Source organism: Tachyglossus aculeatus, chromosome 4 (genome assembly GCF_015852505.1).
Source record: "Tachyglossus aculeatus isolate mTacAcu1 chromosome 4, mTacAcu1.pri, whole genome shotgun sequence".
Classification (NCBI taxonomy): Eukaryota; Metazoa; Chordata; class Mammalia; order Monotremata; family Tachyglossidae; genus Tachyglossus; species Tachyglossus aculeatus.
The window spans coordinates 116,306,825-116,333,677 of NC_052069.1; the positions used below are offsets into that span (position 1 = coordinate 116,306,825).

The window sequence follows — 26,853 nt, forward strand, 5'->3', positions numbered from 1 at the left end:
CTGTCCTAAGCACTTGGGAGAGTAAAACGGAACTAGCAGACATGGTCCCGGCCCATAATGAGCTTACAGAGAAGCAGCGTGGCTCAGTGGAAAGAGCCCGGGCTTTGGAGTCAGAGGTCATGGGTTCAAATCCCGGCTCCGCCAGTTGTCAGCTGTGTGACTTTGGGCAAGTCACTTCACTTCTCTGGGCCTCAGTTCCCTCATCTGTAAAATGAGGATTAAGACTGCGAGCCCCCCGTGGGCCAACCTGATCACCTTGTAACCTTCCCAGCGCTTAAACCAGTGCTTTGCACATAGTAAGCGCTTAATAAATGCCATTATTATTATTATTATTACAGTCTAGAGGGAGAGACAGACATTAATACGAATAAACAACTTGACGGCATAAGACAAGAATTTAAAGATGTGTACGTAAGTGCTGTGGGGTTGGGGTTAAATATCGATTGTCCAAAGGTCACAGATCCAAGTGCAGAGACGGTGCAGAAGGGAGAGCGAGCTGGGGTAAAGAGGGCTTAATGGAGAAGAAAGGCGGAGATCTTGAGTCTTCCTGGCAGGAACTGCCGTTTTATAATCTCTCTCTATTATCTCTTCTACAAATGTGAGCAGAATGGACTCCCCCCTAACTGCTATTGTTACTTTCAGCTGGAATCCGGGGCAATCACTGTTTGATTAAATTATTTTATAGGATAAAACTAACCCCAGACATTTCTGTTAGTGGTGACAAAATGCCTTCGTGTGTATATAATATTTAAGCTCTTAGCTCAGCGCTTAGAACAGTGCTTTGCACATAGTAAGCGCTTAATAAATGCCATTATTATTATTATTATGTGCCAAGCACCGTACCAAGTGGCAGAGTAGATACCAGATTATCAGGTCAGACCGTCCCTGTCCCACATGAGGCCTATAGTTTATGAATGATGAACAGCTATTCAACGCCCATTTTACAGATGAGGAAACTGGGGCACAGAGTACTTGGGCGACTTGCCCAAGGTCACAAAGGTAAAGTCAGAATTGGAACCCAAGTCCACCGATTCCTAGGTCCGTGCTCTTTCCACGCTAAGCTTCGGTTTATTTTGCCTCCTTGAAGAATTTGAATTTTCTACATTACCATGCAAAAAGGCGAGAAACAGGGTGGCCCAGTGGAACGAGCAGGACTGGGAGTCGGGTTCTAAACCCAGCTCTACCGCTTGTCTGCTGTGTGACCTTGGGTGAGTCACCTAACATCTCTGTGTCTTTTATCTCATCTACAAAATGAAGATTAAGACTGTGAGCCCCACGTGGGACAGGGACTTTGCCCGACCTGATTAGCCTGTACCTACCCCAGTTCTTAGCACAACGCCTGACACATAAGACAAATACCATTTATAAAAAAAGCTCATTATAGGCAGGGAATGTGTCTGCTAATTCTGTTATATCATACTCTCCCAAGAGCTTACAGCAGTGCTCTGCACGTAGTTAAGTTTTCAATAAATACCACCGTTTGTCAAATATTCCTCCAAGCAACTAGTACAGTGCTTTGCACAGGGTACGCACTCATTATAGACCATTGATTGATTTTTAGCCCTAGTGCTAAAAGGTTTTTGTCGGTTGGCTGCAAATCTACCTAAGTGCTTTTCAACCAACCAACAAAAACGTGGAGCAACATTGCTGGGGCATTCAGCTCTAAATGCGCTTTCCTAGCTCTATTCCCCCAGAGTTGTAGAAACATTTAGAGGCAAGGTAGATCTGGAAGACAAGCACCATACAGCTCAACAGAAGGGCCATCCCCCATTTCAGCGCTTAGAACAGTGCTTTGCACAGAGTAAGCGCTTAATAAATGCCATTATTATTATTATTATTTGCTGTGGTTCCTAATGCCAACATAAATGCATTATGCTCCTGACCATCTTAAATGTAAAAGGTAGCACGGTCTAGTGAAAAGGGCACAGAATTAGGAATCAGGAAATCCTGTAGATTCTAACCCTGGCCTGCTGTGAGACCTTGGTCGATTCACTTAATGGCTCCCTGACTCAGTTTCTTCATCAGTAAAATGGGGATTTTTTTAAAAAAATACACCTGTTCTCCCTCCCAGTTATATTTTGAACCCCTTGGAAGACAGGTTTTGTGTCTGACCTCATCATCTTGTAACTACCAGAGTGCTTGACGTGTTTAAAAAATACGATCATCACAGAGTCTCTGCCCTCTCTGACTTCTCCAGGCCCTAGAAAGTAGCAGAGCAGCGACTCAGTGAGCTCTTGACTTTTTCATAACCTTGTTGGCGACAGCTCAATTAATCTAAGCAAACGATACTCACTACCTACCACCCGAAATCAAACACAATCATGTTCACGCTCAGCCTGACACAGAAGAAAATTGTTTTGATTTTATTTGACTTGCAGTTGATGCACACAGGGTAACAGAAAAACATTTAAGCTGCAAATCAGTCAGAGGCAGTGCATGGATGTGTAAAAAAGGAGGAATGAAAAATGACATCTGCGTGAGTTACAAGAGGGTGGAAGATAAGGAGGGGAAAAAAAAAATCTTATCAGGCACAATATTACATTCACTGACACCAGCTGGAATGTCCCAGAGGAGAGGAGACAACGGCCTTCTATCTCCCCCTCAATGCCCACGGCTTTCCTTCCAGGAGATGCCAGTTTCCCCAGGATGAGGCCCCCGGGGAGTCAAGTGTAGCATAAAATCCGGGGGGGAAGGGGGGGTTTGATGGGAGATTCTGGGAACAACTGACTCGGTGACGGCCAAAGAGCGCGTAGCAAAATTAACGGCAAAGGACAATCTTGCAGGTGTGCGTGTTAGCATTTGTAAAACTGATCCCAGCTCCTTTTCTCTTTTTCATTTCGTTAAACCCAATCCGCTCCTGCCCTCTTGCTCTGGGCCTTTCATTGTCCCAAACCGGCAAGAATCTCTTCGTTTTTTCGAACGGTCTCAACTTGAAAACCAGCATGCCAACCCTCCCCCCCCCCTGCACCCAAGATAATGAAAAGAAATCCCTCCCAGGCTAAAAGGTTTTAAGAGCCCGAAGTGTGAGTAATATGAAGCTGAAGAGCTGAGCTAGAGCCCCTTGAGAAAAGGGTGGGTTATAGAAACTCTAGCCCAACCTTATCTCTGGTAGCCAGCTCCACTGGCTCTAATAACCAAATACGGATCTCCGGCGTTTGACTACTGATACCAGAAGATTGGTTTTGTGCTCTTTATCTGAATAAAAAAGGGCCGGGAAATGCTTTCTTTCAAAGTTCCCCCACTGAAACGAGACCAAAAAGCAGAAAATTTGTATCTCTTACAAATCTCTGCACCCCCTTCATTCCTCCCTTCCGAAAACAGCAAAAACCCGGGAACTAGGTGTAGCTGGTGATGCCCCGGAGAAGAGGCTGGGCTATAAGGGTCTGCCGGTCATGTCACAGGGCCACTCTGAGGGCCTTAAGGGCCACCTGGGAACTGCCAACCCCCAAAGTTTGCCCTGGCCGCACGTATATGGCCTCTGAGGCTACCCCCCCCCAACAAGTCAGAGACCCTTCAGGGGTTTCAGGACTTGAAAAAACCCCAAACAAACCAAAAACCAAGTGCGGCCAGCTCCTCCTCTCCAGATCAGCAGATCAAAATAAAGTGCCCTCCGGATGGCCAACTGTGGTGGATCAAGGAGAAAGGGGGTGAGAGCTGTGGTCCCTGGAAGTTGGAGAAGGGTCCCAATTTGGATCGGGTACCGTTTTGGTCTTCGATCCCCACCAAGGGCGGTCACTGCTTCGGCAAGGCAGTTTTGGCGGAAGATGAGGGAACAAAGGGAGAGTGAGCCGGCTGGTAGGTGCCAATGTCACACAGCCCGACTTGTACTTCCCAAGCGCTTAGTACAGTGCTCTGCACACAGTAAGCGCTCAATAAATACGACTGAATGAAAATCCCCACAAAAATGACCAGGGGTGCCTTCCAATGCCACAAAATATAGTGCCAGTCCCAAGGCAAGGACGCCAATCTCTCTAGACGACTGAAGCCATGATGTGGCCCTGGGCCAGCCTGGCGGTGGCTGGCCAGAGGGGCTTTCAAGCTCGGGGGTGGGGGGAGGCAGTAGCCGTGAAGGAAGGTTTTCAGAGGGATCAACCCCCGCCCCCCCGCGCCCTTCCCCGACCCCCCAACTCCACATGGCCTCAGAAACATTTAGGCAGCAACCAGATGGACGAGCCTAGGTCAGACAGAGGGAGCACACGCTGGATCCCCTCCATTCTCCCATTGCAGGGTCGCATCCCACCAGAGGTCAAGATTCAGCGAGCCTTGGCTGCACTGGCCGCAACCCAACACGAAGGGCCGATAAGGTGGGCCTTAGTTCTTTCCCGGCTCCTCTTTTGGGCTTCTCCCTGACACCACTCCTACCCCCTGTGGATCTGTGGACCGGGAGAGTCAAGCCACCCAGCAATGGCCCCTCACCCCAGGTCCTCACTGCAGTCACTTCTCAGGACCTCCTGGTGGGCCTTGCTTTCTCCGATCAGTATGCCCCTTGCATCCGCACCTTGCCCTCACCCCACAGTTCCCAGCCTGCCCAGTCCCAGCTTCTGGGCCCTCAACACTCTTCCAGTGGGAACCCCTTGAGACCAGAGAGCACGTATCCTAATTCTGTTGTACTCCCCCCCGTTTAATCCACTTCTCTGCGCCCTTTCGGTGCTCAATAAATGTGAGTGAAAGAAAAGCGAGACCAGGACACAAAGGGAGACAGGGCCAGAAAAGCAACCCCTGGCACCTGCCCTTTCTCCAGAGAGACTGAACTCATCCTTCCAGCAGGCTGCCATCCCAACTCAGGAGACCCAGGCCCACCAGGCAGCAGAAAGCGCTCCCTCCTCCTTCAGTCCCAGACACAGAGGACCCTTGCCCTGACGTCTCCCCCGTCTCCCCTCCTCTGGCTTCACCCCAAGCAGGCACCATTCTTGTTGCCGCGGTCAGTACTGGCAGCACGGAGCAAATCCCGGAGAGCACCCCACTCCGGGCCCAGATCGCATCTACTTCTTGCCAGAAACAAGGGCGGAGTGGGATCCCTTCTCACGAGTGTTACCTGGGAGACTATCGGGTGATCTGGGCAGAGGGAGTCCCGTGGTTTGGCTCTGGCCTGTCACGCCCCGTGGCGGCATCCGAAACATTCAACTCCGAGATGACTGTGGGTGCCCACGGGGCTCCACGCAGCCTGCCATCTTCTCCCCGGTGCAGAGCCCTGGTCAATCCCCACCTACCCTGGCCAAGGAGACTGTTGAACCGGGAGCTCCTCCCCTCTTCTGCCCTCAGTAACTCAGCATATTCATTTCAATACAACTTTCCACTCACCCTTCATTTCCCACTCTCCTTCCTTAGCTCCCCGCCAGGCCTGGCTGGTTCCTCCTGCCCCGTTACATCTCACAGAGCGGCAACGACCTCTTGGCGTCTCTATTCTGCATGCACAAGGCCATCCCTAGCCTCATCCTCTCCCCTAACCCTCCAGTTGGCTTTCCCCGGCTCGGGCTCGACTTGGGAAGAGAGGTTGGCTTGTTTCTTTGTCCTCCAGTGGCACCCCAAACACCACACCTCCTCCATTGGGGGAGACCAACGTCCTCACCCCTTCGACTCCCATTTCGACGGCTTCCGCTCCATCCTCTGAAACGGCTCCCTTCCTCCCCTCTCATCCGACAGAGACCCAAAGCCCAGATTTGACTGCCTGAGCAGGTCTGTCCGTCAGTCAGTCGTATTTACTGAGCGCTTACTGTGTGCAGAGCGCTTGGGAGAGTACAACAACAAACAGTCAGGCTCCCTGCCCGCAACGGGCTTATAGTCTAGCTTTCAGGGAGCCCCCAGGTACTGGTTTCAGAGGAGAGAGGAATTCGGGTCCCTACCAGCCCACAGAGGAGTGGGAGAGGGATCGTTGCTGGTTCTTCTGGTCTTGGGTCACGACCAAAGAGAAAAAGGAGAGACAATCACCCGGTCTGAGCCGCCCCCGCCTTACCAGCGAAAGGAGCGTCTAGACCGCCAGCCGGGCCGGTGGCCGAGGCGGAAGCCGGCCCCGTGGGGGGTCGCCGGGGAGAGGAACGGCCCCTCTCTCGCCCCACTCCAGAAACGAAGAAGGGGAGCCGATCCTCCTGCTTCCACGGGCTGGGGTTGTGTGGCTAGAGGAGCTCCTCCGTGAGCCCGTTCCCTCCGGGCAGCGTCCCGTTCATCTCCCGCCCGGGCTCCGTCCCCAGGAAGCCCAGCAGGATCTCGCTGCGCCGCCGCGACAGCTGCAGGATGTCATCGGCCAACGCCTGCACTGTGGTGTAGCGCACGTTGTCCAGGTCAAACATGTCCTTCAGGTAGTGCACGATCTGGTGCTGCGGAGTTTGGGGAGAGAGGGTGGAGGTCTTACTGTCCCTGCCCCAGGCTATCGCGGCTTAGAGAGAGAGGAAGGCCGAGCCCCGGCCCACGGCCACCTTCCCGACGCCCCTTCGGGTGACTAACTGGGGCTCTGACCCTCCTTTCCCCAAATGCTTGCCAGTCCCGGATTTCGCCTTGGAGGCCATGGGAACTCCTGGTCACAAACAACCCTTCACGCCTCCACTGCAGAGGAATAAATCATGTGGTTCAACTGCTTCCCGGGGTCCGTGTAACCCCGAACCCCTTGGAGAACTAGGGCTCCAGAGCACTAGGAACACAGGAACAAGCCAAGGGTTCCACCAAGCCCAGAAAAGTGTCTTCAACTTAAAGCAGCACGGAAAGCAGCATGGCCTAGTGACAAGAGCCTGGGGCTTGGCAATCAGAGAACGTGGGATCTAATCCCGGCTCCGCCACTTGTCAGCTGTGTGACCTTGGGCAAGCCATCTTGTTGCCAACTTGTCCTTCCCAAGCGCTTAGTACAGTGCTCTGCACACAGTAAGCGCTCAATAAATACGATTGAATGAATGAATGAATGAATGAATGAAAGAGGGGGGCTCATCTGTAAAATGGCGATTAAGATTGTGAATCCCATGTGGGGCAGGGACTGCATCCAACCTGATTAGCTTGTATCTAAAACCTGCCAGTGCTCTGCACACAGTAAGCACTCAATAAATACGATTGATTGATTGATTGTATCTACACTAGCACTTAGAACAGTGCTTGGGACATAGTAAGCACTTAACAAATACCATAATTATTATTATTATTCAACAGGGTGCTGGGGCTGGGGGGACGAGGGGAGTTGATAGCTCCCTCACCCACATCCTAACGGGTTAGGATGGACAATCTCATTTTGACTTCTCCCTCTTTATCCGAGCCTCACTGGAACCGGCGGGTATCTTCAGCCTGCACCACTTCCTGTGGTAAGAGATTCCGTCCGCGTCCGGCCTCGAGGGCCGCCCCCGGGTCTGGGGCCGCGGGCCGCGAGCGCCTACCGGCCCCCCCCCCCCCCCCACTCTGGACCTTAAGGCGCGGCCGTTCACGAGAGCTGAACACCGTCCGCGACGAGGGCGCGGCTCACCTTGAAGAAGCTGCAGACCTCGGAGAGCTGCGGCCTGGGCCCCAGGAAGCCAAAGGCGAGGATGGGGCTAACATGCTCCGATACGGAGTAGAAATGGGCGATGAAGCCATCAGGCACCTGTGGTCGGAGACAGAGACCCCGCCCCGCCCCCGGTCACGCTCTTCAGGCCTGGGGGAGGTCAGCGCCAAGATTTCCGGAGGGCACGACTGGGCGGGGATGCAACAAATCACCCCCGGGATCCACCCCAGAAGTGGCTGCATTGCAGGAGCCGCGGGAGCAACGGCCAGGCACCTCGCCCGGGGTGGACATGTCGCTGCCGGCCCATCGCAGGAGAGGGTGCTTTGGACGCTGTCCTGGAAAGTGGACAACTGCCGTTCCCTCGAGGCCACGCTGGGCTTCAAGAAGCCACCCTGAGTCAGCCATCTCACTGCCGACCCCTTTCCCGTATCCTCCCCCTCCATATATGCCAGACCACCGCTCTCTCCACCTTCAAACTTACATTTCCTCCAAGAGGCCTTCCCCAGTTAAGCCCCCGCTGCCCCGGTTCCGCATCACCTAGCCACTTGGACCTGTGGCCTCTGGGCATTTGATATTTGCCCCACCCTCAACCTCACGGCACTTATGTACTTATCTTTAAATTACAGATTAGTAGCTATTTATTTATATTAACGTCTGCCTCCCCCACTAGACTGTCAGTTCGTCGTGGGCAGGGAACACGTCTGCCAACTCTGCTGCACTGTACTCTCCCAGGTGCTTAGTAGAGTGCTCTGCACATAGTGAGTGCTCAATAAATACCACTGATTGAATGGCTGCGGTCCCTGGTGGGAAGGTTCTGAGCCTAGTGAGGAGCCCATGCCTACCCCCATCCCTGTCCACCCAGGGTAACTCACCAACAGGAGCCTCCTCTTGGCTTTCAGGACGGACCAGCAGGCAGTGGCCAGGGCCTGGAACAGAGACGGACTGTCACTCGCGGAGGGTTGCGGCTCTCAGCCACCCTGAAGCTCCTGGTATATATATATATATCTTTTTTTAATGGTATTTTTTAAGTGCTTACTATGTGTCAGGCACTGTTCTAAGCCTGGGGTAGATACAAGGTAATCCTGTAGGACACAGTCCCTGTCCCACCTGGGGCCCACAGTCTTAATCCCCATTTTACAGATGAAATAACAGACGCAGAGATAGGACGTGACTTGGAGGAGCTGGGATCAGAACCCAGGTCCTTCGGACTCCCGGGGCCGTGTTTTAATCATTAGGCCAATATCTGCCCGGCTTTACAGTCGGTTCGTGTCTGGGGAGAGTTGCCCCATCTCTTGCTTAGGATGAACTAGCCCAGAGCCCGACAGTGCTGGAGGCCCCCCGAGCCCAGGCTGCAGGGGCAGGAGCCCCCCAGACACGGACCGTCTCCTTGAAGCTGTCGGACAGCCAGCGGTTGCGCAGGACGGCGAGCACGGAGGAGGGTGGGTTCTCCAGATCCTCGAAGGCATCCATGAGGATGAAGTCTAGGACGATGTCAAAGAAGCTCATGCACACAACCTGCGGGGAGAGGGAGGGGGGGCCGTGAAAGAAAGAGCCCCACCACTAGGACCCCCCACCCAAATTGGGGAAAACTTCCCACCCCTTCCTGGGTCTCATCCCTCACCCCAAAGACACCCTGAGGGGATAGCCGATGTGTGATGTGCGAGCCAGGGAGCGCAGGAGAAGTTCCTCGCTCCCTGGAAGTGCTCATTTCAGACCAATGGAAGTTACTTGCATAATTGCCCCACCCCACATTCTGAGAATTAGTTATAGTAATTAGGGTATTTACTCAGAACTTAGTTATAGACGAAGCACTGGGACAGACGCAAGATAATCAGGTTGGACAGAGTCCCTGTCCCATATATGGGGCTCACCGTTTACGTGGTTCATTCATTTAATCGTATTTATTGAGCGCTTACTGCGTGCAGAGCACTGGACTAAGCGCTTGGGAAGTCCAAGTTGGCAACATCTAGAGACGGTCCCTACCCAACAGCGGGCTCACAGTCTAGAAGGGGGGAGACAGACAACAAAACATATTAACAAAATAAAATAAATAGAATGAATATGTACAAATAAGAGTAATAAATATGTACAAACATATATACATTCATTCATTCATTCAATCGTATTTATTGAGCGCTTACTGCGTGCACAGCACTGTACTAAGCGTTTGGGAAGTACAAGCTGGCAACATATAGAGACGGTCCCTACCCAACAGTGGGCTCACAGTGTAGAAGGGGGAGACAGAGAACAAAACAAAACATATTAACAAAATAAAATAAATAGAATAAATATGTACAAATAAAATAAATAGAGCAATAGATACATACAAACAATATACATATATACAGGTGCTGTGGGGAGGGTAAGGAGGTAAGGCGGGGGGGATGGGGAGGGAGAGGAGGGGAAGAGGAAGGAGGGGGCTCAGTCTGCGAAGGCCTCCTGGATGAGGTGAACTCTCAGTAGGGCTTTGAAGGGAGAAGGGCTTTGAAGTGGTTGGCAAAACAGGTAATTTTTTTTTTATGGTACCTGTTAAGCACTTCTATGCCAGGCATTGTACAAGCTAATCAGGTTGGACACAGTCCATGTCCCACAAGGGGCTCATAATCTCCAGTTTCAGATGAGGAACAGAGAAGTGAAGTGACTTGCCCAAGACAAGCGTATGAGCTGGGATTAGAACCCCAAGTCCGTGCTCCATCTACTAGGTCCCGCTGCCAGGTTATTTTTTTGGACCACGTAACTGTAAGCAGTGTCAGAGGACCATGCCAGAGGAAGGTGAGAATGGGAAAAGGCGGCAGAGAAGGGAAATGAATTCATCGAGTGCCTATTGAATGCAGCACTCGGGACAGAAAAAGAGAAGTGTAGTCACCAGGGCGGTCTTACCTTCCTCTTCCTTATCCCCTCTTTCTCCTCCTCCCCTCGCTAGCCTTAATACTTCAACGACCCCCGGACTTACCCCACCCTTATTTTAGTGTAACAAAAATTGTGGGGAAAAAGTGGAGCGACTGTGCCAGTAACTGTGGTCATTTGGGGTGGCAGCCAGGCTGGGGGCTCACTTGACTCCCTTTCCTGGGAGGAAGGGCACAACCAGGAATCCTCGGTTCAGCCCTAAACGCCGAATTGGGGCTTGGGAGCTGAACCGAGGAATCCTGGTTGTGCCCTTCCTCCCGTGAAAGGGAGCCAAGTGAGCCCCCAGCCTGGCTGCCCCCCCAAATTACCATTACTGGCACAGTCGCTCCACCTTTTTCCCCGAATGGGGGACCATGTGGCTGGAGGATCCCTTGGCCTCCCTCCCTGAGCAGATACCCACCCCAAAGGGCCTTGTTATGAGTGACATGCTGTCCGGGCAGAGGTCTCGGGGTGGAGGCCTTACCACGTGTCTGAGGGGGGAAATAATGCTCAAAAAAACTCACCCCTCGTCCTTCCAGCTCCAGCTGTGTAGTGGGCCAAGTCTCTTGCCTCAGGGCGTAACTCAGCATCTCCTCATAGCTCTCCAGGAAGCCTTTGGGGTTCTGAGGAGAGGGGTTACGGGTAGGGTTAGGGCTAACCTGACCCAATTCCAGTGAAAATCCCAGCTAGCCTGGGCTGGGGCTCCCCTGGCAGCAGTTGCTCCAATCAATCATATTGATTGAGCACTTACTATGTGCCGAGCACCGCACTAAGCACCTAGGAGATTACAATGTAATGATGAACAGACGCATCTCCATCCCCCCTCATCTTACCTCCTTCCCTTCCCCACAGCACCTGTATATATGTATGTATGTTTGTACGTATTTATTACTCTATTTATTTTACTTGTACATATCTATTCTATTTATTTTATTTTGTTAGTATGTTTGGTTTTGTTCTCTGTCTCCCCCTTTTAGACTTTGAGCCCACTGTTGGGTAGGGACTGTCTCTATATGTTGCCAACTTGTACTTCCCAGGCACTTAGTACAGTGCTCTGCAAACAGTAAGCACTCAATAAATACGATTGATTGATTGATTGACTGTCTCTATATGTTGCCAACTTGTACTTCCCAAGCGCTTAGTACAGTGCTCTGCACACAGTAAGCGCTCAATAAATACGATTGATTGATTGACTGTCTCTATATGTTGCCAACTTGTACTTCCCAAGCGCTTAGTACAGTGCTCTGCACACAGTAAGCACTCAATAAATACGATTGATTGATTGATTGACTGTCTCTATATGTTGCCAACTTGTACTTCCCAAGCGCTTAGTACAATGCTCTGCACACAGTAAGCGCTCAATAAATACGATTGATTGACTCTCCATCCCCCATCTTACCTCCTTCCCTTCCCCACAGCACCTGCATATATGTATATATGTTTGTACGTATTTATTACTCTATTTATTCATTTATTTAACTTGTACATATCTATTCTATTTATTTTATTTTGTTAGTATGTTTGGTTTTGTTCTCCGTCTCCCCCTTCTAGACTGTGAGCCCACCGTTGGGTAGGGACTGTCTCTATATGTTGCCAACTTGTACTTCCCAGGCACTTAGTACAGTGCTCTGCACACAGTAAGCGCTCAATAAATACGATTGATTGATTGATTGATTGGTAGGGACTGTCTCTATATGTTGCCAACTTGTACTTCCCAAGCGCTTAGTACAGTGCTCTGCACACAGTAAGCGCTCAATAAATACGATTGATTGATTGATTGATCCCCTACCCACAGTGAGTTTATAGTCTAGAGGAGCAGTACACCCAGTACGACCCCAGGGAAACTGGGGTGGAACCCAGGGATGGAGGCAGGAGGAGAGCAACGTGACAGTCTGGGAATGAAGCCCAGGACCCCTGCGTCCCTCACAACCTGGGGGGCCGCCCTGGACCAAAAGAGAAACGGCTTCCATAGGTCCCACCCAGGACAGATGTAGAAATCTCTGGCACAGCCACGGAGGGAGAAAGCGAGGCTGGAATTCCGCTCCGCATCCACTCTGGAGGCCCCTGCCGAAGGCAGAGCTGAGCTCAGTACAGCTGGTAATAATAGTAATGATAATAATTAATAATTATGGTATTTGTTAAGCACTTACTATGTGCCCGACACTGTACTGAGCCCTGGAGGGGATACCAGCAAATCGGGTTGGACACAGTCCCTGACCCATGTGGGGCACACAGCCTCAATCCCTGTTTTCCAGATGAGGTAATTGAAGCTCAGAGAAGTGAAGTGACTTGCCCACGGTCACGCAGCGGACAAGCTGTCTCCCCCTTCTAGACTGTGAGCCTGTTGTTGGGTGCGGACCGTCTCCGTATGTTGCCGACTTGGACTTCCCAAGCGCTTAGTACAGTGCTCTGCGCACAGTAAGCGCTCAATAAATACGATTGAATGAATGAATGAAGGGGTGGAGTCGGTATTAGAACCCATGAACTTCTGAGTCACAGGCCCATGCACTACCCAGTACAACATGCACTTTGCCTGGTAATAATAATAATGATGGCATTTATTAAGCGCTTACTATGTGCAAAGCACTGTTCTAAGCACTGGGGAGGTTACAAGGAGATTAGTTTGTCCCACTGGGGGCTCACAGTCTTAATCCCCATTTTACAGGTGAGGGAACTGAGGCCCAGAGTAGTGAAGTGACTTGCCCAAAGTCACACAGCTGATAGCTGGCAGAGCAGGGATTCGAACCCATGACACCTGACTCCAAAACCCAGGCTCTTTCCACTGAGCCACACTGCTTCTCTAGTGTATCATCATCATCATCAATCGTATTTATTGAGCGCTTACTGTGTGCAGAGCACTGTACTAAGCGCTTGGGAAGTACAAGTTGGCAACATGTAGAGACAGTCCCTACCCAACAGTGGGCTCACAGTCTAAAAGGGGGAGACAGAGAACAAAACCAAACATACTAACAAAATAAAATAAATAGAATAGATACGTACAAGATAAATAAATAGAGTAATAAATCTGTACAAACAGATACATATATACAGGTGCTGTGGGGAAGGGAAGGAGGTAAGATGAGGGGAATGGAGAGGGGATGGGGGGATGGAGGGGATGGAGAGGGGAAGTGTAGTGTAGTGTTAGAGACAGCCTCTCACACAGTCCACAGGGGAACCGGGTTTGAAGCTTTGGTGCATAGGCATCCCCAGCTGGGGTGGGCAGGCGGGAGGAGGTATCGGGGAGTTAGCTGGATCTCCAGAGGGAAAACAGCAAACATCCAGTGCGCCTTCCCTGGTCCTTTCAAGGAGACTTTGCCTACTCTTAAAGCACTTGGTGCTGCCAATAATAATGGCGGTATTTGTTAAGCGCTGACTATTTGCCAAGCGCTGTACTAAGCATTAAGGTAGCTACAAGATGATCACGTCCCACAGCCTAAACACGCCAAGCATGTGCACCTGCGTTCAGCCACTCCAGGAGGCCTCCATTCATTCATTCATTCATTCAATCGTACTTATTGAGCGCTTACTGTGTGCCGAGCACTGCACTAAGCGCTTGGGAAGTACAAGTGATTCCGTTTCCCCACCTCCCCTCTCCCCCGACACCTTGGCTTTTCTTCCCTCGAGAGCTAGGGCGGACACTGGCCCAGGAATTTCCCAGGCAGAGAAGCAGGGGTCCCAGTAAGAACCTTACAGGGGGACCAAGGGTTTTGGGGCCACACAGGAATAATAATAATAATAATGCTAATAATAATGACGATGGTATTTAAGCGCTCACTATGTGTCAAGCACTGGGGTAGACACAAGCTAATCGGGTTGGACACAGTCCCTGTCCCTCAGGGAGCTCACAGTCTTAAAGCCCCATATCAGATAACTGAGGCCCAGAGAAGTGAAGTGACTTGCCCAGGGTCACACAGCAGACAAGTGGCGGTAGCCAAGAACGGAACCCAGGTCCTTCTGACAACCAGGTACGGACTGTATCCACCAGGCCATTACGCTTCCTCCCCCAGCAGCCCGCCCAGGGGCCTTCTACCTTCTCAGCTTTTGTCATTAGTCCTGTCACCATCTTCTTCCCAACTTCCCCAAAGAACAGCTGGTTGTTCTCGTCCTGCAGGAGACCCTGGAAAAGAAGAAGCGGGGTAAGGCCGCTAGCCGCTTCCTCCGACGAGAGGGGCGGGCGCGCACCGTCCAGAGGGGGAGAGGGTGGGAGAAGAAGAGCATCCGGGCCCCCTCTCTCCCCCTCGTCCCCCTCTCTCCCCCTCGTCCCCCTCTCCATCCCCCTCATCTTACCTCCTTCCCTTCCCCACAGCACCTATATATATGTATATATATTTGTACATATTTATTACTCTATTTATTTTACTTGTACATATCTATTCTATTTATTTTATTTTGTTAGTATGTTTGGTTTTGTTCTCTGTCTCCCCCCTTTTAGACTGTGAGCCCACTGTTGGGTAGGGACTGTCTCTGTATGTTGCCAACTTGGACTTCCCAAGCGCTTAGTACAGTGCTCTGCACACAGTAAGCGCTCAATAAATACGATTGATTGATTGATTGATTGATTGCTCAACCTTGACCCCTGGGCCACCCCACCCCCGAGACAGACAGGATTTCAGAGACCTGTGCACACCCACGGGACACCACGGCCGAGCTTGGAACTGGTTTTGGGGAGCGGGGTGGGCCGTACGATTTGGGTGTGGGCAACGTTTGCTGGTGCTCCGCCCCCCACCCCTAGCAGAGGGTGCCTGGGGTGGGTACTACCCTCACCCTCCTGCCCCATAGGAAGGTCAGCCACCATGAGCCCTCCTGCCAGGGCACAGGCGGTGGTCCCCCAAGAGACCCGGGGACTCCCTGCAGCCATCTGTGCCGGTGCCCAGGTGAGCAGCCTTTTCGTGAGGGTTTGGGGCGGACGGGGACTCTGACCTGCACAGGCCTTTAAACAAACCTTTGTGGCTGGGGAGAAAAAGACACACACACACCACCCCACACCACCACCCAATGACCAGTCCCGGGGAAGCCAAGAACCCTTCAAAGCAGAGCCAGGGACAAACCCGTCCGCTCCGCCGCCGTGATGGCAGGATGAGCCCCGAGCCCCACCTGGAAGGCCTGTCTGACGCAGTGCAGCTTGGCCAGGAAGTCCTGATCGCTGTAGCAGCCCAGGAGCTCAGTCCTAGAGAGGGGAACGGGTGGTGGGGGGCTGAGCTGGTGAGCAGAAACTCCTCACCCTGGGCTTCAAGGCTCTCCATCCCCTCGCCCCTTCCTACGTCACCTCCCTTCTCTCCTTCTCCTGCCCAGCCCGCACCCTCCGCTCCTCTGCCGCTAATCTCCTCACCGTGCCTCGTTCTCGCCTGTCCCGCCGTCGACCCCCTGCCCACTTCATCCCCCGGCCTAGAATGCCCTCCATCCCCACATCCTCCAAGCTAGCTCTCTTCCTCCCTTCAAGGCCCTACTGAGAGCTCACCTCCTCCGGGAGGCCTTCCCAGACTGACCCCCTTGTTTCCTCTCCCCCTCCTTCCCCTCTCCATCCCCCCCGCCTTGCCTCCTTCCCTTCCCCACAGCACCTGTATATATGTATATGTTTGTACATATTTATTACTCTATTTATTTTACTTGTACATATCTATTTATTTTATTTTGTTAATATGTTTGGTTTTGTTCTCTGTCTCCCCCTTCTAGACTGTGAACCCACTGTTGGGTAGGGACCGTCTCTATATGTTGCCAATTTGTACTTCCCAAGCACTTAGTACAGTGCTCTGCACATAGTAAGCGCTCAATAAATACGATTGATGATGATGATGATGATGATGTATATGTTTGTACATATTTATTACTCTATTTATTTTACTTGTACATATCTATTCTATTTATTTTATTTTGTTAATACGTTTGGTTTTGTTCTCTGTCTCCCCCTTCTAGACTGTGAGCCCGCTGTTGGGTAGGGACCTTCTCTATATGTTGCCAACATGTACTTCCCGAGCGCTTAGTACAGTGCTCTGCACACAGTAAGCGCTCAATACGACTGATTGATTGATTGATTGATCGAGGTGACATGATCCACCCCAACCCAGCGGCACAGTATGGTGCCCGCAGGGGACGGCTTCCCTTCTCCCTGATCTGGGCCTACAGTGGGGAGGAAGAAGGCCCCCTGATGCCAGAGTTGCCAGAGTGGGTTGGGCCAGGGACGCTGGGAACTCTGGTCCAGTCGAGACCAGAGTCTGGCGGGTCTCTTCTGGGTTCTCTCACTCATCCCGTTCCTACGCAACCTTCTTCCCGGCCTCCGACACGCTACCCCTTTCCTGCAGAGAACCCACAAGCCTCCCCCCACATCGCAAATGCCCACATCCTTACCCTCTGCTGCTTCCCCTCTCCGTTACGTATTTTCACATCTGTCTCGCCCTCTAGACTATAAGCTCCTGGTGGGCATGGATTATGTCTACCGACTCTGTTGTACTGTACTCTCCCAAGTGCCCAATACAGCGCTCGGCACACAGTAAGGGCTCAATAAATACCACTGACTAGCTGACAACCTTCCGCTTCCTAAGTCACTTTACAGCTCCAACTAGGCAGGGTTTGGGTCTTGCCCCCCAATCCCCAAATCCCACAGCTTTCGCAAGGCAGGCCAAGCGCCCCGGAAATCATAACCAAACTGAACCCGAGCGCCAAGCTGCATTTGGAGCCGCTGGCAACCAGAAGCCGCCGGAGACAGCTCCCCAGAGCGGTTAGGGTCCCCCAGGGCGGCTCACCTGAGGGTCCGGCAGGTCACCTTCCCTTCCCTGACCAGTTGTAAGGCCTGCTCGTAGGCCGCCGCCGGCCTGGACAGCTGGAACGGGAGATCTCCGCTCTGCAGGCAATCCAGGAGCTGGAGGGGCGTGCAGCAAAGCAAGGAGGGATAGAGGGAATGGTTGAATAGGGCTCTCACACTCCAAGCCCAAGGCTGGGGAAAGGTTGTCTGGTCAAATTTAGACTGTGAGCCCACTGTTGGGTAGGGACTGTCTCTATGTGTTGCCAATTTGTACTTCCCAAGCGCTTAGTACAGTGCTCTGCACATAGTAAGCGCTCAATAAATACGATTGATGATGATGAAATATCAGCCTCACTCTCCTTCAGGCTACAAAGTTGGAAACAGCCTCAGATTTTACTCAGCACTATTTCTGACTTCTAGCCTGAAGATTTTAACTTTTTCTTTTAAAAATATTTGTTATGCATTGACCATGTGCCGGACACTGTAATAAGCGCCAGGGTAGATACAAGCTCATCAGGCTAGACACCTTCCTGGAAGAGTTTCAAGGGCAAAAGCATCCCGACATTCATCCCCCTGATGCCCCGGGGCTGTAGCCCCATATGAAGTTTACACCATATGGAAGTTTACACCATATGGAAGTTTACACCATATGGAAGTTTACACCGTGTCTTCGGGTTAGACACGGTCCGTGTGCCACATGGGGTGCACAGTCTTAATCCCCATTTTACAGATAAGGGGACTGAGGCCCACAGAAGTTAAGTGACTTGCCCAAGGTCACTCGGCAGAGAAGCGGTGGAGCCGGAATTAGAACCCACATCCTTCTGACTCGCAGACTCCTGCTCTCACCCACTGGGCCAAGCTGCTTCTCACTCAGTGGAAAGAGCCCGGGCTTGGGAGTCAGAGGCCATGGGTTCAAATCCCGGCTCCGCCAACTGTCAGCTGTGTGACTTTGGGCAAGTCACTTCACTTCTCTGGGCCTCAGTTACCTCATCTGTCAAATGGGGATGAAGACTGTGAGCCCCACGTAGGACAACCTGATCACCCTGTATCCTCCCCAGCGCCTAGAACAGTGCTTTGCCCGTAGTAAGCGCTTAACAAATGTCATTATTATTATTATTTCCTTCTGCCTGATTATTTTTTTTCACCACTGCCAGTTCCCAGAGACAGCCACATCCCTTCTGCCCATAGGGCTCTGGGCGGACCGAGGAAGACCCATCCTTCCCCTGTCCCAAGTGCCCCACGATATGCTGGTCCCAAGCGTCACCTCGGTGGCAGAGAAGAAAGAGTCCTCAGAGGCCAGGCTATCTTCGTCATCCACGCGCAGATTCAGCGAGCCCTCTGTCAGCGGCAGCAAAAGCGTCCTCTCTGGCAGGGAGGAGGAGGAGGAGAGAGAAGACGGGGTCTCAAAGTCAAGTCAGCAGTGAGACAAATTACTGCGGAGCAGCCTATCAGGGACTGAATGAGTTTCAGGAACAACCTCCCTAATCAGATGGCCACGACTGGGTCCCATCTCCTTCTATCCCCAGTCCGGCGGGCTCGGCATAACTGGACGGGGCTGGTTCTCAGTCAGGCACACCAGATGGCAGCCCCACCTGTACTTTCTTCTCCCACCCTCCCCGTCCCGTGCCAAAGGAGGAGGAGGAGGCTCATTGTGGCTGGCGACCTTGGGGCCCGAGGCAGCCGGAGGCCGAAGAGGTGCCTCTTTTCCGCTGTTGTCATTTGCAGGTCCCTTATCAGTCCAGCCTACTTTACTTCCAATCTCCATTTGATCAAATTACCGCCCTTTGGATTACCCCCCGGGGCCTTTGGCTTGCTGGGAATGAATCAACCCACAGGGGCGGACATGCCCCGGTCTGACTCCTCACGCAGAGACTTGCCCTCCGCCGGATACCCACCCCGCCCGGCCCCACTCACCCAAGTCCAGCAGCACGCTGTCTGCCGGCAGCGTGGAACCAAATTCTTCCTGGAGGTGATAAGCTCGGTGCAGCAGAGACTCCAGCTTCTCAGCAAACTCCTTTTTCTGGGACTCTGGCTTTGAACGGTAAAGACCCCCATCTCAAGCTGAGTGCTAGCTTCCCCATCACCTCCACCTTATCCCGGCTTAAGTCCACCAAAATCCCACTCTTGATTGTTTGGGAGTAACGGTGTTCTCACCTCCCGCTCCTGATAAAACACGTGGGAACCTTCCTGGAAGAGTTTCAAGGGCAAAAGCATCCCGACATTCAACCCCCGATGTCCCGGGGCTGGAGCCCCATATGAAGTTTACACCTGCTCACTCAGATGATGGTTCAGGGCAGGTGGAAGGATTTAACCAATCAATCAATCATATTTATTGAGCGCTTACTGTGTGCAGAGCACTGTACTAAGCGCTTGGGAAGTACAAGTTGGCAACACATAGAGACAGTCCCTACCCAACAGCGGGCTCACAGTCTAAAGAAAGTCTAAAGAAAGGCTTGGAAATGGACAAGGGGAGGTCTGAAACAGGCCCCTTTTAAGGTTACAGTGTATTGAGAAGCAGCGTGGCTCTGTGGAAAGAGCCTGGGCTTGGGCGTCACAGGTCATGGGTTCTAATCCCGGCTCTGCCACTTAGCTGTGTGACTTTGGGCAAGTCACTTCACTTCTCTGGGCCTCAGTGACCTCATCTGTAAAATGGGGATTAACACCGTGAGCCCCACGTGGGATAACCTGATCACCTTGTATCCCCCCCAGTGCTTAGAACAGTGCTTGGCACATAGTAAGCGCTTAACAAATATCAACATTCTTATTATTATGAGACCCTCACTTCCAAGGCAGACCTAGAAAGCCCTGGAAGACCTGGAAACACAGGCCTGTGGGGAGCCAGCTGTTGGGTAGGGACCGTCTCTATATGTTGCCAACCTGTACTTCCCAAGAGCTTAGTACAGTGCTCTGCACACAGTAAGCGCACAATAAATACGATTGAATGAATGAATGAGTGAGACAAGCTCCCCGGGCTGCCTCTCAACTGATCCTGCTCAACTTTTGAAAGGTCCCCTCCCTCAGCCCGACAGCACTTACATCCACATCCGTAATTTGTTCATATTAACGTCTGTCTTCCCCTCTGGACTGTAAGCTCACTGTGGGCAGGGAATGCGTCTACCGACTATTATACTCTCCCCAAAGCGTTCAGTCCAGTGCTCTGCACAGTAATAAATACGACCCATCGATTGGTCCAGAGGTGCAGTCAGGAGGGGAGCGGAGGTTGGGCTTCTCTGCCTGGGTTTCTATCTGCGTTTCCTCCCCTCTTGGTGAGGTTCTGCCCCGAGATGGAGTGACCTACAGCCTCAGCCGGATGCTAGCTGGGAAAAAATGACTTTGGGGGTGGGAGATTCCACCAGGGTCCAGCCCTCCGGCGAGAAGCAGAAACCGAGGTCAGCCCATCCATCCCTCATAGGATGCTCTCTATTCCACAGAGCAAAGCCCCCCTATTCCTCCGGTCCACCCAGCCTCTCTCCCCTTCCTCCCCTGGGGACGGAGGTGGCCCAGACCTCCGACAGGATCTCCGAGATGGTCTCTTGGCTCCTGAGATTGTCCCAAGGGGTCGGGGTGCTGCTGCTGTCTCCTCTCTGCCCAATGCTCAGTGCCTGCTCCCACTTCTGCAGGGCTTCCTCAAACAGCTCCATTCCTACAGGGGAAGGCAGAGAAAAGAATCTACCCCCAACCCCCGACCCACCCACACCTACCAGCCAGCAAGCACAGAGGCCACGCTCTTGCACGCTCCAGGCCCAGGCCATAGGTCCAAAAAGCAAAAACCGAGCCCAGGCAGGCCCGGGCTAGGTATGGACACCCCTCCCGCCTCTCCTTTTAGGTCACTACGAGCTCAGGTTGGGGAGGGAGAGGTAGCATGACAGAGGCCTCTTCCAAACACGAATAGCTTTTCGCACCCCGGGGGTGTCCCAGCAGCAGACTCGCCAGGACTTCGAGCCCCAGCAGCCCAACTACTTCATTCCCACAAGATGTCTTTAAGCATCTGTAGTTGGGTGACAGGGCCCCTGAAAGAAAACGTGGGACCATTTCGGGTTCTACGCAGAGAATAATAATAATACTAATTATGGTATTGTTTCTTAAGCGCTTACTATGTGCCAGGCACTGTGCTGAGCACTCTACGACACAGTCTAGACCCTGCGGTAAAACTGCAGCCCACGCAGGCCTCTGATGCCTCGGGGCTTTGGGTGGCGAGAGACAGAGACAGATCCATCCTGTTCAGACCCCAGCAGTGTCAATGCCCACTGATTCGGAGGAGCAAGAACTGCAGAGGCCATTTCCAGGAGCCAAGGGGAGGACTGGCTTACCCTAAGTCAGGGCCAGGAGGTGGGAGCCCAATTCTTTCTTGCCTCCTCGGGAGGAAACTTGGAGAGACAAGAGGAGGCACGGCTGGGGAGGCCCCGAGAGGCCCGATCTGCGCCCCGGGGAGGTGTCGCCTTCAGCCCCTTGGGAGGCACCCAACGGACGGCAGGGCTGAGGTCAGGACAGAGGGAAGCCTTCGTACCTTGAATGTAGAGATTCTCTGCCTTGGCATCCCCCATGGCCCCAGACTCTTCCGCCACTCTGGCATCCCAGGGCCCCGAGGAAGCTGCCGTTGGGCTGGAGGAGTTCATGGCCACCATCTTGCACCCAGGAAGGGAACAAGAAGCCAAGGCACAGGGGTCAGTCTACGAGCCACCAGGACGGCCTACGTTCTGGATCCCAGAGGACGGGGCTGTCCGGGCAGACCCGGGACCCTGGCCCGGCCCCCTCAGGGGATGGCATCTCTTGAGGAACAGCCCCCGGACTGGAGCCTGGCATCCTTCAGAGGCCACTGGGACATTACATAGATCTGTAATTTATTTATTTCTATTAATATCCGTCTCCCCTTCTAGACTATAAGCTTCTTGTGGGCACGGAATATGTCTGTTTGATTGTTCTACTGTACTCTCCCAAGCGCTTAGTACAGTGCTCTGCATACAGTAAGTGCTCAACTAATACGATCGAATGATTGATTGGGTGACCATTACCGCCCACCAGCCCAAATCTACCCAGTAGGGGCCAAATGCCCTCAGCCGGTTCCCAGAGCCCTGTACCGCTACTGAATGCCGATGCCCCGGAGGCACCAGGACGGCAGCCGGCGGGGAATCCTCACCGAGGCCACGCTGTGGGAGGAGCCCGAGCGCTTGCTGGGCTCGATAGACGATATGCCGCTCAGCGTGTCGTTGCTCTTGCTGCCGGGACTCTGGACCCTGCGACCCGGGTAGCCTGAAACGGAGAAGAACGGCTGATGAGATGGGGCCTTTCGCAGGCACTCTGGCATCGGATCAGAAGCCGCCGCCACCCAGAGATTAAAGGGAACCTCCTGCAGTAAGCTGGGGTTGTGAAACTAGCCTCCCTCCCTCCCTTTGGCCCACTCCCCTGCACTCCATCCACATCCAGGGTGCCTGAAACATACAGCCCGGGCTTTGGAGTCAGAGGTCGTGGGTTTAAATCCCGGCTCCGCCAATTGTCAGCTGTGTGACTTTGGGCAAGTCACTTCACTTCTCTGGGCCTCAGTTACCTCATCTGGAAAATGGGGATGAAGACTATGAGCCCCGAGGGGGACAACCTGATCACCTTGTAACCTCCCCAGCGCTTAGAACAGTGCTTTGCACATAATAAGTGCTTAATAAATGCCATCATCATCATTATTATTATTATCGTTGCGGCCTGGGGTCATGCCACCCTTTCACAAGCATGGGAGAGAATGGGTGGCGGGATGCCACTGGGGTTCCCCGCTGGCCCAGCCTCCACCCGGGGACCCACCTTTCTTCACCGAGGGGACCCTCCTGGCCAGGAGGATGGGGACGGGGACCATCCCCGGCTTCGCGCCTCCCTTCTCTGGGCAGACCTGCTTCTTCCGGGGCCGTCGTTTCAGCTGGTGAGCAGCCAGGGCCAGGGCCACCGTGCCGAGGGCCGTGGCGAACAGCACCTTCCGCAGGCCCGGGGACAGCCGCAGCTGGGAAAAGACGGACTGCCCCCGCCCCCGGGAAGCGGCAACCGCTGAGAAACTCCCACAGAGTTTCAGCCTTTCCGCCGGGGCGCCGAGGCCCCCTCCGGGATCCTCCCGCCTTCCCAGACCCTGCAGCGTGCCCACCTCAAGTGGCTTGGGAAAAGGAGAGGAAAGGGGAAAGCCCCGAGGGCAGAATATCACCACCGGAGCCACTGCTTAAACAGGGGTTGAGGCCTGGGGCCCTTAATGATGGCTCCAAATAACTAGGAATTTGGTGATCCCTGATGCTTCCCTGGGGCCACTGGAGTATGGGGAGACTGGTCCGGCTAAGTAGGAAGTGCCCAGGAGGTTAAGGGGCGGGGGAGAACGCAGCACCGAGCAGCTTTTCCGGTCACCTGTCCAAAGGTTGTGTAGAGGAACACGGGGATCTCCGCCACCGTCATGGCCAGAGCCTGGATCATAGACATTCCCTCGGTGCTTCGGAAAGCCATCCCCGGGGCCCTCCGGCCGTGAGCGAGCCTTCGCGGGAACTCAGGCCCTACGTCGGGAACGGCTCTGCCAGACTCCCTGCCCACCCGGGGCGCGTGTCGACTGGCGCCTGTTGGTGATCCCAGAACTCCACTTGGGCTCAGTACTTCCTTCAGGGAGCTGCGGAAAGGCAGGGATGGAAGGTCAGAACTCCGCAGCCATATGATTTGCTCTGGTGAAGCCAGGCACACACACACACAAACCACCTCTCCCCTTTCCCTCCCCACCTCCAGGGACAAGTCACAGGTCAAGGGTCCAAAATACAGGCAGGAAAAATCTCTTGCGAGGCCACACAAAAGCCCCACCCCAGCCTGCAGTTTTTAAAGAAACAAAAGCTTAATACCACAATTATTAATATTTAAGAAGTTGCTGCATGGACACAGCCCCCAGGCTAAGCATTCTTCAGACACCTCACACAAGCTGTCGGGTGGGGTGGTGAGTGAAAGTCAACTGCCTTCCTGGATTGCCTTCCCTGCTCCTTCTCACCAAGATCGGGTTTACGTGGCTCAATCCGTCACTCCGACCCGTAAATAGAGCCCTGCAAACTAGGCTGAGAGGTGTCAGTTAAGTGCCACGGCACGTATACACTGCTAGGCTTCCAACAACAGTGGTTCGATGTTTTTAGTGGATGTGCGCGAGCGTGCACACGCATCTGGGATTGCCTGGTCTCCGCCAAGCGAAGTCGTCAAGGGCAGGAACTGAGTCTTCTTTGATTTCGATAACTTCCAGAGGGGCCCAGGACATCGCACTGCAGAGCAGATGACGAGAACAGCCCGAGATGCAGGCCAGCGGGGCCTGCACCTGCCTGCAGTGGACGGGACGGACCTTCATCTGTCTGAGATCAATCAATCGATCAATCAATCGTATTTATTGAGCGCTTACTATGTGCAGAGCACTGTACTAAGCGCTTGGGAAGTACAAATTGGCAACACATAGAGACAGTCCCTACCCAACAGTGGGCTCACAGTCTAAAAGGGGGAGACAATGAGATGGTTTTGACCTTGATGATACACCAGCCCCGGGGCACATGCTGAGCAAGCTACTCAGAGAACGATGAAGAACAGAGATTTCATTTATTTTATACCCTCTGTGCCCCTCGGGGGAGGCTGGGAAACTTCTCTGGGAGCCGGTAAAGTTGCGGAACTTATCGGTTCAATTAAAATGGTTGGTCCATTGCCAGGAGGCAGAGGTTGGGACTCTCTGACCTCTGGAAGGCCCTTCCTGACTGGGCATTCATAATTCCATGAAAAAGACACCTGACAAAGTCTTGGAATAGCATTCGGTCCTGAGCAGGGGTGATCCCCTTGAGGATTCTTTCACCCCAGTCCTTGAGGCAACCGTGGGTGACATCCTGGGCAACACATCGAGGGGACGACATTCATTCATTCATTCAATCATATTTATTGAGCGCTTACTGCGTGCAGAGCACTGTACTAAGCGCTTGGGAAGTACAGGTTGGCAACATTTAGAGACGGTCCCTACCCAACAGTGGGCTCACAGTCTAGAGACTGTCTCTAGACTGTCACACTGTCTCTTCTCACAGTCGAGAGAAGCAGTGTGGCTCAGTGGAAAGAGCCCGGGCTTTGGAGTCTGAGGTCATGGGTTTGAATCCCGACTCTGCCACATGTCTGCTGTGTGACCTTGGGCAGGTCACTTCACTTCTCTGAGCCTCAGTGACCTCATCTGTAAAATGGGGATTAAGACTGTGAGCCCCACGTGGGACAACCTGATCACCCTGTATCCCCCCAGCGCTTAGAACAGTGCTCTGCACATAGTAAGCGCTTAACAAATGCCATCATTATTATTATTATTATTATTAGAAGGGGGAGACAGACAACAAAACAAAACATATTAACTAAATAAAATAAATGGAATAAATATGTACAAATAAAATAGAGTAATAAATACGTACAAACATATATACACATATACAGGTGCTGTGGGGAGGGGAAGGAGGTAAGGCTGGGGGGATGGGGATGGGGAAGAGAGGGAGAGGAAGGAGGGGGCTCAGTCTGGGAAGGCCTCCAAGGTCTCAAGGTCTCCCCCAACCCGGCGTCCTCCCAACCCTTCCCCGCCAAATCTCACCTTCGGAAAAGCAGTTGCAACACAGACCCGGTTATAAACTAGACACGAAGCCACAGTCCCACCAGGAGGGTGAGCCTGGGAAGGTAAATTAAAATGCCCAAGGGGGCTCGTTTGTTACGGAAGCTGACCGTCACCGGGCTACGTAACCACTCTGACCCCGTGGGGGCAAATAGGGTGGTCCCCTGGGGCATCCCAAGGGCACGGGGGCCCAGCACGATTGTATTTATTTTGTTAGTATGTTTGGTTTTGTTCTCTGTCTCCCCCTTCTAGACTGTGAGCCCACTGTTGGGTAGGGACTGCCTCTATACGTTGCCAGCTTGTACTTCCCAAGCGCTTAGTACAGTGCTCTGCACACAGTGAGAGTTCAATAAATACGATTGATTGATTGATTGACCTGGTCACTCCCTTGAAAGATCCTTCATACTTCATGCTGCTGCCCGGGTTATCTTTGTCCAGAAACGCTCTGGACATATTACTCCCCTCCTCAAAAACCTCCAATGGCTACCGATCAATCTGCGCATCAGGCAGAAACTCCTCACCCTGGGCTTCCAGGCTGTCCATCACCTCGCCCCCTCCTACCTCACCTCCCTTCTCTCCTTCTACTGCCCAGCCCGCACCCTCCGCTCCTCCACCACTAATCTCCTCACTGTACCTCGCTCTCGCCTGTCCCGCCATCGACCCCCGGCCCACGTCATCCCCCGGGCCTGGAATGCCCTCCCTCTGCCCATCCGCCAAGCTAGCTCTCTTCCTCCCTTCAAGGCCCTGCTGAGAGCTCACCTCCTCCAGGAGGCCTTCCCAGACTGAGCCCCTTCTTTCCTCTCCCCCTCGTCCCCCTCTCCATCCCCCCGTCTTACCTCCTTCCCTTCCCCACAGCACCTGTATATATGTATATATGGTTGTACATATTTATTACTCTATTTATTTATTTATTTATTTATTTTACTTGTACATTTCTATCCTACTTATTTTATTTTGTTGGTATGTTTGGTTCTGTTCTCTGTCTCCCCCCTTTTAGACTGTGAGCCCACTGTTGGGTAGGGACTGTCTCTATGTGATGCCAATTTGTACTTCCCAAGCGCTTAGTACAGTGCTCTGCACATAGTAAGCGCTCAATAAATACGATTGATTGATTGATTGATTGATCCTTCCTCTCCTGATGGTTAAACCCACTGCCGCACTGGC

General features: G+C 52.8%; 1 protein-coding gene across 1 annotated transcript; it reads right to left on the bottom strand.

The window, feature by feature from the left end:
* Positions 1-5,315: 5,315 nt before the first annotated feature.
* Positions 5,316-23,549, bottom strand: MIGA2 (mitoguardin 2). The gene is made up of 15 exons (XM_038744951.1): positions 23,454-23,549; positions 22,872-23,079; positions 22,219-22,331; positions 21,589-21,706; positions 20,588-20,724; positions 18,996-19,113; positions 18,346-18,446; positions 17,083-17,198; positions 15,437-15,509; positions 14,373-14,459; positions 10,867-10,965; positions 8,837-8,971; positions 8,329-8,382; positions 7,439-7,555; positions 5,316-6,314 (listed from the first exon to the last, which is right to left on the bottom strand). The coding sequence occupies exons 1-15, from the start codon at positions 23,547-23,549 to the stop codon at positions 6,114-6,116; spliced, it is 1,773 nt and encodes a 590-aa protein (XP_038600879.1). The 3' UTR covers positions 5,316-6,113.
* Between the last annotated feature and the right edge of the window lie 3,304 nt (positions 23,550-26,853).